Raw genomic sequence first — 12679 nt, 5'->3', positions numbered from 1 at the left:
AGAAATGTACACCTTTCTCCCTTCCCCCACCCCCGCCTTGCCACGCCAATCAGCTGTTCGGTGTGGGAAGTCTGTCGGGGGGGGAAGAAGCGGGGCGGCGGCGGCAGTGTGCTCAGGGGAGGAGGCGGAGGTGAGCTGGGGTGGGGAGTGGTTCCTCTGCCCCTTACGTGCTGCAGCCCACCCCAGCTCACCTCTGCTCCACCTGATTGGCGCGGCAAGCCTGGGAGGGAGGAGAAGCGGAGCTGCAGCGTGCTCGTAGGCGGAGGTGAGCTGGGGCAGGTAAGCCCGGAGCACTGCTTTACCACGTTATATCGGACTGCATTATATCGGGGTAGAGGTGTACTTATGTTCCCAATGCTCCCGTACTGTTCACCCAAAGGATGCTATATGGTGGCAACTGCAAAAATGTACCTGGATGGAAAAATCAACATCCACAGGTGAATTTCTAGATGTTTTCCCACTGGTGTGCCACTGAGGGGAGCCCAGGCTCTCCAGGGAGCTAACCGCTTGAGGACATTGGTGCTCAACAAGGCTTGTGACTTGGGTTTGAGGAGTGAAATGAATCAACCCGTCTCCAAAGCAGTTCACAGAGATTGAAAGGAGCTGACTAGAATATATCCAGCCCCACTTTACTCAGTCAGTGTTTTCCCAAGGATGCTTTACTCGTTTCCTACTAAATTGTTTGAACTAAATACTCAAGAGAGACCAATCTGGACCCCTCCCGACCCAGCTCCAGGCTGTACTGAAATACAGCCCCCACACACATTAATGCAGAGCTCCTCATTAGTTTTTACCATTTCACATTGCTTATTTAAATGGGAAATACAACATGCCCCCCAGCTGTGCATAATAAGGCTGTTAATATCCTAGAACCCCAGATGGAATTGCATTTTGATGTATTATAATTATAATAGATGGTAACAGAAGTTATTTTTTTGCTTTGCAGCCCATGCTTTCTCTGTTTCTCTCCTTTCGCTGCCCTTTGCATCTGTGTCTGCTTTGCTGTCTGTTCCCCAGTCTTTTCCTCCAGCTGCTTTCCTTTTGCTTCAACTCTGGCCATAATTTTTCTCATTTTCGTAGCTGTTGGAGTTGGAACAGATCTGCATACCTCTCTTCTTCTTCACCTTTAAAACCACCTCTCGCTTAGTGCAGGTTCATTCCCCAGGGTGTCTTCAGCACTTTGTCTAATCCAGTTTTGAATGCCACCAGTGATGTGGGTCACCACTTCCTTTGAGGGAATTATTCCATCACCCGACCAAGCTCACCCTAAATTTTCCTGTGCACTCTTTAATGCCACTACTCCTAGTTACAGAACTTCATAAGATGTCAAATTCAGGAGTGGCAGAAGTGCCCTAAAAGTAAGGGGGACACTGATGTCGGAACCATGGCCCTGCCCCTCGTGCCACCCACTCCCCCCCCCCCAAGGCCCCGCCTTCCCTCTTTTAAAAGTGATGAGGCTATGGCCCCTCCCCCCACCCCCGTTCCAGCATCCCTGGTCAAATTCCCTTCTCAGTTTGATACTACACCCTTTGTTATTTGCAGACAGTTATTATGTTCCCTTCTAGCCATTGATTAGCTGTGCCATATGTAGACTATTTAACCTTACTTTGTGAATCAACTCTCTTGCCCATTTCTAATTCCTTTTGTTCTCTGGATCCCCTCCAGCTTGTTTGTATCTTTCTGATACCTGATTGCTCAGAATTGGGCATAGTATTCTGGTTGTGCTCTGAAGCCATAAAGAGGCTTCCTGCAATGTGATGGGGTACTTCTGCCCCAAAGGATCTCCAAATCATATGGAGCATGTTGCCCTTTTCTTTGCTATCCTGTAACAAGCACCTCCAGTTCATTGTCCAATATAGTCTTGTGTTTGTCTTGACTCCCCGGCTTTCCATATCTCTCCTGTGTTAAATCTCACTTTATTTTCAGCTCCTTTTTATTCAGTCTAGGTCCTTGTATTTGTGTCCTTGTTGTTGCTTGTAACTTTTTCCCCAGACACTTCAGTCCCTACCGTTTAGTTTGGTTAACATGCTGGTTACTTCCTCTTTCCAGCTCATCAGTGAAGATGCTAAATAATTACTTCTGGGGGAATTCTGCATCACTGTGTGTGCGCAGAATTCATGTCCCCCGCAGAATTCATGTCCCCCACAGAAAAATGAATTCTGATAGGGAAGCTGCAAGAGCGGTCATGCGCCCATCCCTGGCAGCACAGGCAGGTTGATTTTGGGCTCCTGGATCAGCTGGTAGAGACATAAATCACTGCAGGGAGCGCTTGGCAGTCATGCATGTGAGAGAGAGAGAGAGACACTGTTCCTCTCGCTTCCTATTGCAGCATGCTCGGCATGGAAGGGTAGAGGGCATTGGGGTGTTTCTGAGGAGATAGGCATGGGGCAGGCTCTGTCCCCTCAGGCAGAGCAGAATGTAGCAGCCTGCCTGCTTAGTGAATTGTTCCCACTGTCTTTGTGAATTCCCGCAGGAGTATAAAACAGGTGTAAAAGTTTTAAGGCTCCTTTACATTGCCAGAGTGGTGTAAAGGACAGTATGGCCTTAGAAATGCTTATGGTGCTTTAGTGATTAGAACTGAACTAAATTTTTGGACTGAAAAAATTGCCTATCAAAATGTGCTCCATGAACTGTTTGCTACTGATCTATTTGGAGATGGTCAGTAGTCACTATAAATTGTGAGTTTGATTCCCCAGCCCTCACTTGCTCTTCAGGTGCCTATGATGTGACACTGAGCTTATGGCTGCATATATTTGTTGTCTAATAACTAGAAATAAAAGGTCAAACCTAGTTACATTACTGGGCGGGGGTTGGGGATTTTTGCCAGTGCTCCCCACTCCCCTTCTCCATCTATTATATTGTAGTTTAAATAAATTACCAAAATAATTGAAACCAGTGTGATTATATTGCATTATTTTGACAAATAAAATATTCACCAGGAGTATAAATAATATGGGGGTTAACCCTGTTCTGTGGTGTGACCCGGCACTGCACTCATCCCCAGTTTATTACCTTGCTGTCCAGAATTCCTCATTTTCATGTGTTCAAACTGCTTTTGAAGTTTAATTCTTTTCTTTTCAAATTTAACTAGTAGCTTAACTCTTAGTTTAAAAGTTCAAAAAGGCTGCCTCCATACAAATGTATAGCCAAAAACAGGAGCAGGGGAGGTTAGGAACATGGGGTCAGACCAGACCAGTCCAATCAGTTAGGTATCCCATGTCCAGCGGTGGCCAATATCTAATGCTTCAGAGGCAGATTGATTAAGTGTCTGCTCTTTCTTTCTCCCCTCTCTTCTCCTCCCACCCCGCCCCAGAAAAAAAAACAACTCACACCATACAATGCACCTGTGTATATAAGGATGGCCGTGAAGAACACATTCCTAATTTTGCCAGTTGGTTGAATCCAGATTCTAACTGTAAAAGTCTATGAGACTTTCAGAAGGGACCATCGTGATCAGCTAGTCTGATCTTCTGCACCTTGCAGGCCACAGAACCTCACCCCGGAGCCTGTACTAGAATTAGCTGGTTTAAATTCCAACCTAGTTTAAAGCCTAAGTTCTATCTTTATGGATCTGCAGAAGTGTTACCCTTAAAACTTTGTGCTGCTTTTTCGCTCTAGCCACCTCTGGCACTTTCTCTGTGAAGAGAGAGAAGCCGGCTGTCTGATTAGTTAATTGGTTAGTTGAGCAAGCTCATGTCTCTCTGATTGCTTATTGCCTTAGTAGAGATGACGTGGGAAGCCCGGGTTAGTCAAAAGCTGATGGTGGATCATAAAGGATCATGAGCAGGCCAGCTGGACCCAGTGGTAGAATCTCTGAGCATGTTCCACCACGATGACCCTCCTGAAGTCTGAAAGGAAAAGTGGCTTTTGGCAGCACGGTGGCAATTCGCTGGTGATATCTGCTGGTGGTCCGTCTGCAGATATGCCTTCTGAGAGGAAATCGTGGGACAGCCTGTCATTTGTTTGCTTTGCCAGGCAGACTCCACCCAGGTGTTTGCTTTGCCCCAGCGCGCTCTGCATATATTAAAGATTCTGTATTAAGGCCACCCAAATTTCCTTTCCAAAGTCCAGAGTGAGCATTTTAATGAGCTGCCTGAAGAGCAAAAAGAAATCGGGTGTCTCTGTCTAGGATTTAACTTATATATATATATAACTCATATAGGATTTAGCTCATATTTTTTTTAAGTTACTTATATTTAGGGGTCTACCAAATTCTTCGCTGCTGTGAAAATTGCATTACGGACCAAGAAATCTGGTCTCCAGCCACCCAGCTCTGAAGGCAGAGCGGAGAGCAGCGGCTGCTGCCCTGGTGCCCAGCTCTTCAGGCAGCGCTGACGTAAGGATGATGATACGTGCCATCCCTTCTCTGCAGCTGCTGGCCGGTGGCGCTGCCTTCAGAGCTGGGCGCCCGGCCAGCAGCCACCGCTCTCCGCTCTGCCGGCAGAGCTTGGCGCCCAGGCAGCGCAACCCCCAGCATCAGCACAGAAGTATGGGTAGCAATACTGCGGCCCCCTAATAGGCTTCTGACCCCCTTTTTGGATCTGGACCCCTAGTCTGAGAAATGCTGTGGGAGAAGTTGCACCATTTTCTTGGGTTCATCGCAGTCTAAATAGTGAATTTCAGGGATATGTAACCCATCTGCGAAATTTTCTATTTATGCCGTGACCAACCCATGAAAATTGTGTGATTTCTCCATGAGCTAAGTAGACCCCCTGCTGTCCTAATAAAACCTCTGTCTAATAAGACAGAGGTTTTATTGGAGTCCTCTAGAGGCTGTAATAATGTACAGAGCTACTAGCCTTCTGGACTAGATTATCAAGTGAACAGTAAGCATGACCCTCTTGAAACATTTGGTATGGAAAGTTAAGGTACACTGTCAAACTTGTAGGCTCCATTCTCCCTGGAGCTGGGGTGGTCCAGGGTCCACTCAAGGCCTGACTGGGCAAAACATGAGGCTGTTCTTCTAGCTTCGCACAGAAAGGGCCCCCTTTGGATGGGTCCTGGCAAACCTTGTCAGTGGGGTTGCTGATGAACAACAGAAGGCTCTCCCTCCCCCAGGCTGAGGGCCCCCAGCCACAGTCAGAAATAACTCCCCAGTTTCTTGCGGCACGATGGTGTAATGATTGTCCTCAAGCGGGCCTGAACGATGCCTTTTACCTTTCAAAGCCATCACTGAGACGCTAGTGATGCGAGTGTATTTTGCAGCAGTGAGCATAAGGAAATCTTAACTTGAGACTTGGCAAATAGGAAGCTCATTAGGGCTGGGCTTCATCTATCTTTGAGACAGGACCCTGTAGGAAATGGATGTGCTGTGGACGGGTGAACATATTCCAAGCTGCTTTTCTCACCATGTGCTGTCACTGCAGTTGAAGTCAATTGATGTGCTTGGCTTAGTCCCTAGATCACGTGGGGGGCTTGTCTATTTAGGCAGGGCGGGGGGGCTCAAGTCATCTCCTATCTCGATCGTGCTTCCTTCACTTGTCCTGCCAGACTGACATTCCGGGTATAGTATGTGGCTCATGTTTCTTGCCATGCGCTTTTCTCGAGAGGCTGATTTTAGGCGTGGGGTGTCATTTAGTGATATAGACGAGTCTCTTCACGTTGGCACTGATGGGTGCGGGGGAATTGTGGTTTTTAAATACAGTTCATCCCTCAACGATCGCGCCACGGATGCTGCATACCTTGAAACGCTGATCCTCTCTGTTCACAGCTTCCAGAAACCTGTTGAACGCAGGAGGGCGTCAGTTTTGTGCTTGTGGAAACGAACTGGTAACTTCGGGTCTCTAACCAATTCTCCGTCCCTGCTCTTTCTCCCCAGATGACCTGTGTAGAGAAAGCAGGCAACGATGAGAAGATGCTCATGAAAATTTTCCGCTGCCTGGGGAGCTGGTTCAACCTGGGAGTTCTGGATAGTAACTTCATGGCCAACAGCAAGTTACTGTCCCTCCTCTTCGAGGTGCTGGTGAGTATTCGCTCAGGCCATTGGCCGAGTTCCTCTCTGCCCGGGAAGAATGATGTTAACTTTTTACCAGGAGAGGAGCAGCAAAACTTTTAAATCAGTTTGAAATCCCTGTGCAGATTTGTTACAAATCCGTTGTAAACTTTGGCACACTAGGATGACAGCTCATTGGTGGTCTGCATGGCGGGTCATAAAGAGAAGTTTACTCCCCTTCCTGGGCCCTTTTCTCTGTCTTGAGTATGAGACCCAACCCATCTCTTATCCCACTGTGCTGCTGGCTGCACGATAGCTCTTCCCCAGTGCCCCAAATAGCTCTGCTTAGTGCCTCCTCGATTTCCAGCCTGAAGGCTGTCAAGAACTGGCAATTTGGAGAAGTGGGTGTCAACAGGAGCACAGGACTCTCTTAAGAGCAAGAGTCCAGTTTAAGTGCTTCTTCTGCCCGCATGTCAAGTCCCGAGTTTAGGATTCCAGTTTTCTGGAACCAGCTGCTGCTGTCGCTGACCTGAGATACGCCTAGAACATGGGCCAACGTTCTTGCACTGAATGCTGAACTCGGGACTGGACAGGGAAGTGGAGAAGGGGGTGATGCTTACATTCTCTGTGAATTTCCAATCTGATCCTATTCCATTCTGGGTCAGAGACCATGAAGGTGAATGGTGAAGTTTCTTTGTGAGCAGACTGGGGTGAAGTTAGCCCCAAGCACAGCATGGTGAAAGGGAGGGTTGAAGATGTCATTTTTAGCCTTTACCGAGTAAGAGAAATGAACAGCAAAGGACTGTGGCTCATGGAGTCAGGGAGGAAACCTCGCTCCATTAGGCGGGGAAAAGAGCAACTCAAACAAAATCTTGGTTTTCTGAACTGCAAAGGGATTATTGGGGGATGGATAGGTGAAGGCCCTGGGCCAAAAACACAGTAGACTTAAAATGTGAATGTAAGACCTGTTCTCCAGTTTGGCTGTGTACCATAGAGGAGGGAGAAACCTGCACCTTGTTCAGGGTGATCATCAGGGTCATCATCCGTCTACACTCCCAACGTCCAGCTATTCAGATAGTGAAAAGAACCATGTATTTCTTCTCATGCTGCATTTGAAAGTCCTCGATCTGAGTGGTATGAACGTTTTTAATTAAAGCAGATGGTAAGACACCTTCTCGCCCCCTGGACTCCGTTATTCCCTTTGCCTGCATTCCTGTCGAAAGCCCTACTGCAACAAATGCTTCCTCTGTGTAGCTTGGGATTCAGCAGTTGTATCCCCAGATGGGTCATGAAATGGCTCACTGTACTGTTTCCAGTTATAGCACATTGGTCCAGGGCAGGACTGGAGTGGGAGTGGGGTGGCATTGGATTGCAGAAACCACATGATCCTGTAATCTTTGCAAACTCAGTTATACTTTCTGGCAGACAGTACTTCCGCAAAGAAGTTCACAAAATTCTAGTCGATCTGGTCTCCTGTTCTCACGGTCTCGCCCATTCATCATCAGTTTTCTCAACTTCTATTAAGAGGCCACTTTGTCTAGTTCACTGGTGCTTCAGCTTTTCCTGTCGTGCCCCACCCCCCTCTTACCAGTAATGGAATCGGTCTGTGCTTCCCTCTCCATTACTGTCCAGTTGGCTCCGCGGAGCAGCTGGGGCTAGAGGCGGAGTTGGGCTGGGGGTGGAGCGAAGCTGGGGTGGGTGGCACTCCCTGCCCTGCCCCCTGTGGGGGCTGGCCTGGACCTTGCCACCGCACCCCCTTCCCCCCAAACATTCCTCTGTGCCCCTCTAGGAGGGTGCACCCCCCAGTTTGGGGACCACTGGTCGAGTTCTTAGAGCACGAGGCTGGGAACCAGGGCTCCTGGATTCCATTCCAGCTTCTGTCACCGATGTTCTTTGTGACTTCAACTTCTGTCTGCTTCCCATCTGCGAATTGAACATTGCTATCAGTTGCTGTTACTGACCACTTAAATTAAGAATTAGTGCAAGGTTTTATACTAATCTCCCTTTTTAGGAGCTCATAACTTTCTCCATCATGTACAAGGTGGGTGAGATAATATCTTTTATTGGATCAACTTCAGTTGGTGAGAGAGACAAGCTTTCGAGCCACGCAGAGCTCTTCTTCAGGTCTGGGAAAGGTACTCTGAGCGTCACAGCTCAACGCAAGGTGGAACAGATTGTTTAGCATAAGTAGTTAGCTCATATTCTAAGGGACCAGCATAACTACTTGCACTAAACAATCTGTTCCACCTTGCATTTAGCTGTGACGTTCGGAGTACCTTTCCCAGACCTGAAGAATCTGTGGCTTGAAAGCTTTTCAATGCTGGACAGTGGGGTGGGAGGAGGTATTGTTTTATGATCTCTGTGTGTATATAAAGTCTGCTGCAGTTTCCACGGTATGCATCCGATGAAGTGAGCTGTAGCTCACGAAAGCTCATGCTCAAATAAATTGGTTAGTCTCTAAGGTGCCACAAGTACTCCTTTTCTTTTTGCGAATACAGACTAACATGGCTGTTACTCTGAAACCTGTTGGAATAAAGTTCTCTCCATCTGCACAGGATTTAAAATATTCAAACGTCGTTAACTTTCAAGGCTAGAAGCATAAAACTTGGCTTGGTTTGTAATCCTCATCAAAGAAACAAAACTGGCTGTAGATTTTCCAAGTTCTGAACATTTAAGTCAATATTTTGTTCATGTACAGTACTGCGCTTTTATCCCTCCTTTTTCTGACACCTTTAACTCAGAACAGCTAACTCAGGAAAGTCTTTCTCCATATGTATGGAAACCCCAAAGAGCTCCAGTAAAACAGGAAAATTAAATGTAAAAAACTTGCATTAATGCAACATGAAAGTTGAAGAGCTGAGCTAAGCACACACAAGTCAGAAATTCCCAGATGGTACCAGTTCGTCCTGCATTGTTCGCTCAGACCTGTTGCATGGATGAGGTATTGTCTAATGTTTTATTATTATGCCGTTATGAAACGGGTAACTTGCTTTGCATTTGTTGCACGATACAATCTAAGCAAACAAAAATGCAAATTAAGGTTCCCATTTAACAATGGAAAGAGGACTAGACAGCACTTTTAATGCATGAAACAAGTCTGAGTTAATGTTGCAATAGAAACTGTTATCCTCTGGGGTTTTCTGACTTCTGAGTGCTCAGCTTTTCAGCCTGCATGTTACATTAATGATAGTTTTTGCAGTTAATTTCTCCCTGCCCTTCCTTGTTCTCAAGGGATTGTGCTGCTTAATTATTCAATGTTTGCAAAATGCTTGAGGATCCCCTTATGAAAGGGCATCTATAGGTGTGCACCGGATTACTGCTATTCCTTTGTTTCCGCTCCTCTTCGCTGTCTGCTCTCTCCTTCTTTGTACGCCAGCCCTGTCTCCTTTCCTAATTGCCCCCAGCCCTATGGTAGCTATTAAAGCTTCTGTGAAATGAGCCTTGCACAATGGCCATGAATGTTTACCAGGCAGGGCCCACCCTAAGCCACCAGGATAATAAAACCAGTATTTTATCCGCACTTTAGAGGGGTGTTCCCCCCCCCGCTTCACCATCCAAGGAGAAAGGGGTAGTACAATTTTTCCATGGTGCTGAAATATCTCAGACCTGAGATTTGAGTCATTCTGTTCCACCTCTTTACGTGCCATGTAGAGAAGCCAGAAGGGTTCCGTGGGGCGAAGGTCAGTTGCCCCCTGGGTACAGCAGCAGGCTATGCAGGGCAGGCAAAGGAGGTGGTGTGGGGAGAGCTGTGTATTAAGAAACGTGCCTTGGTATTTGAGATGAAACAAAAGCTTCGTTAGGTGCAGCCTTGTTTATCGCTCCACAGTCACCTGGCTCCTTTCCTCCCCTCCTGTCCTGCAGCGACAAGACAAGACGTCCTCAAACCTGCACGAGGCAGCCTCTGATTGTGTGTGCTCGGCTCTCTATGCTATTGAAAACGTGGAGACCAACCTGCCCCTCGCGCTGCAGCTCTTCCAGGGAGTCCTGACGCTGGAGGCCGCCTATCACATGGCTGTGGCCCGGGAGGATTTAGACAAGTAAGCAAATGAGCCTCCGGTGTTCCTGGAGAGGGGGGAGAGCTGCGATAATTAACTGTCAACTTGTCTGTTCAGAGCTATTCTTGGGATCGGCTGTGTTTGTGCAGTGCTCTGGAGTGTCGTATGCAAATGATTGCTCACAGAACAGAGACGGCTGAGTTAATGGCGCTTCCCTTTGCCGTCAGTACGCCAGGCTAGAATTGCCGGGGGCGAGCAACCTGAGCTTGGGCAGGCAGGAGGGAGCGTTGCAGGCACGCTGGTGCTTTGCTCTTATCAAAGGGCAGCAGAAGACGTGCCGCTGTGCGCCTCTCATGGAGTGATGAGAGACAGAGAGTGGAATGGATGAGCCTTCCGGAGAGGGGAAAACCAGCCTTGTGAGTGCTACGGCATGGGACTTGTCCTGCCTTCCATCTACAGAGTTCTGTGCCGATGTTAAAGAGCCCTTCTTATTGGTTTTATGATGTTAGCATCTAGCTGCTCCAACCAAGATCAAGGCCTCACTCTGCTTGTACAGTGCCTAGCACAATAAGAGGGTTTACAGTGCAGAGAGACAAGACTGAATAAAGGGTAAAAGGAGAAACAAAGGCAAGAGATGGGAAGTGAGTTGGCAGATCTCTTGTGGCAGTGTCTCCTCTCCCCTGCCCTGCGGCCAGTGTTCCTTGCTACCTCCCTCTGAAGTCAGCACTATCAGAGGGGAAAATGAAGGTGAAGAGGGTGGTGGCTTTCCATGGATCATGCCCCAGATCACTCCTAGAACTGCCATTAGAACTCCCAGTCCTGTGCTCAGCCCACTCGGCCATGCTGTCTGTTACACAATGCTGTGCTGTCGGTCCTCGGGAACTGAGAGATGGCAAACGGAGAGACTTCATATTCGGCAATCAGCCCTCACTGTCTCTGTGGTCTTGGTTTTGATCTTCCTCCTTCAAACAGAATAGCAAAGCTGGTTAGTTTGAGGACAGGTTTTTGCTGTTCAACTCAGCCCCTCAGATTGTTTTCTAAAGATATTTCCAGGACAGCAATCCTGTCTTCTAACACAAATTGCCTCCCTGTCTGTGACATGCTGCTGTAAAATGCAAGGCTGATAAAGCTGGTTCACGTACTTGTGTATCATATGCTGTTGCACAGTCCCTCCATTCTGGTACTGTATGTCCTGTTCTTGTGCCGAATGCATTTGAGGTTGATTTTGGTAGACTTCTTGGGGTCTGTTTGCAGCAATGGAGATGGATGTCCTAAACTTTCTCCTAACCACAGTCTCATAGTTGTCCTGGGTACGTATTAAAGTTTCACTCTGAGGAACCCAATTTAGACCAGGCAGTGGTCTTCACTTTCATCAGAACATCCTGGAATCCATAAAGGGAGAGGCAATTCTTGATTTAGTCGTAAGTGGAGCACAGGATCTGGTCCAAGAGGTGAATATTGCTGAACCACTTGGTAATAGCAACCATAGTGTAATTAAATTTAACATCCTTGTAGAGGGGAAAATACCAAAGAAGCCCACCACAGTACCATTTGACCGCAGAAAGGGTTAACTACACAAAAATGACTACTAAAAACTACACTCAATTAGCTGTTACCACTCAAGAAAGGAGTATTAAAATCATTGTGGATAGTTCTCTGAAAACATCCACTCAGTGTGCAGCGGCGGTCAAAAAAAAGCTAACAATGTTAGGAACCATGAGGAAAGGGATAAATAATAGTACAGAAAATATCAGACTTGACATAAATCCATGGTACGCCTGCAGAAAGGGCTAACTACACAAACATGAGTAGGCTAGTTGTTTAACCTTAAAAGGACCTTAAAAGGAGTGGTCACGAGTGAAATGCCTGCAAGCTGCAGGGAAGCTCTTTAAAAACACCATTATAGAGGCTCAAACTAAATGCATTCCCCCACCAGTAAAAGGACCAAAAAATGCCACCATGGCTTAACAGCAGAGTAAAAGTGGCAGTTAGAGGCAAAAAGGCAGCTTTAAAAGTTGGAAGCCAAATCCTACTGAGGGAAATGGAAAGGAGCATAAACTCTGACACGGCAAGTGTAGAAGTGTAACAAGGAAGGCCAAAATATGAATTTGGAGACCAACTGGCTAAAGACACAGAAACTAACAGCAGCATGTTTCTTTTTAAGTACCTCAGAAGTGGGAAGCCTGCCAAATGCACTGGGGCCACTGGATGATCCAGGCGCTAAAGGGGAGCGCTCCTGGAAGACAAGGCCGTTGCAGCGAAGCTAAATGAGTTCTTTGCATTGGTCTTACCTGCAGTGGATGTGAGGGAGATTCCCACACCTGAGCTGTCCTTTTTAGGTGACAAATCTGAGGAACTGTCCTAGACTGAGGTGTCAATAGAGGAGGTTTTGGAATAAATTGATAAACAGTAATAAGTCACCAAGACCAGATGGTATCACCCAAGAGTTCTGAAGGAACTCAAATGTAAAACTGCAGAACTACTGTGATATGTAACTTATCACTTAAAACAGACTCTACCAAATGATTGGAGGATAGCTAATGTAACCCCGATTTTTATTTTTTATTAAAAAAAGCTCCAGAGGTGATCCCGGCAATTACAGGCCGGTAAGCCTGACTTCAGTACAGGGAAAATCAATTTAAACTAGAGTAAATAACTGAATTATCAGACAAATAGATGAATACAATATGTCGGGGAAGAGTCAACGCGGCTTTTGTAAAGGGAAGTCATGCCTCACCAGTCTAGTGTTCTT

General features: G+C 46.9%; 1 protein-coding gene across 1 annotated transcript in view; it reads left to right on the top strand.

Annotated features, from left to right (window-relative positions):
* Positions 1-12679, top strand: part of TNPO3 (transportin 3) — an 82631-nt gene that overhangs the window by 37784 nt on the left and 32168 nt on the right. Inside the window, exons 5-6 of the mRNA XM_077837661.1 lie at positions 5819-5962; positions 9794-9969. Of these exons, the coding sequence (XP_077693787.1) occupies positions 5819-5962; positions 9794-9969 (320 nt within the window). The remainder of the gene's footprint in view (positions 1-5818; positions 5963-9793; positions 9970-12679) is intronic.

The sequence above is a fragment of the Eretmochelys imbricata genome, chromosome 1, assembly GCF_965152235.1.
Source record: "Eretmochelys imbricata isolate rEreImb1 chromosome 1, rEreImb1.hap1, whole genome shotgun sequence".
Lineage (NCBI taxonomy): Eukaryota > Metazoa > Chordata > Testudines > Cheloniidae > Eretmochelys > Eretmochelys imbricata.
This window is presented reverse-complemented; position numbering and strand designations above follow the sequence as displayed.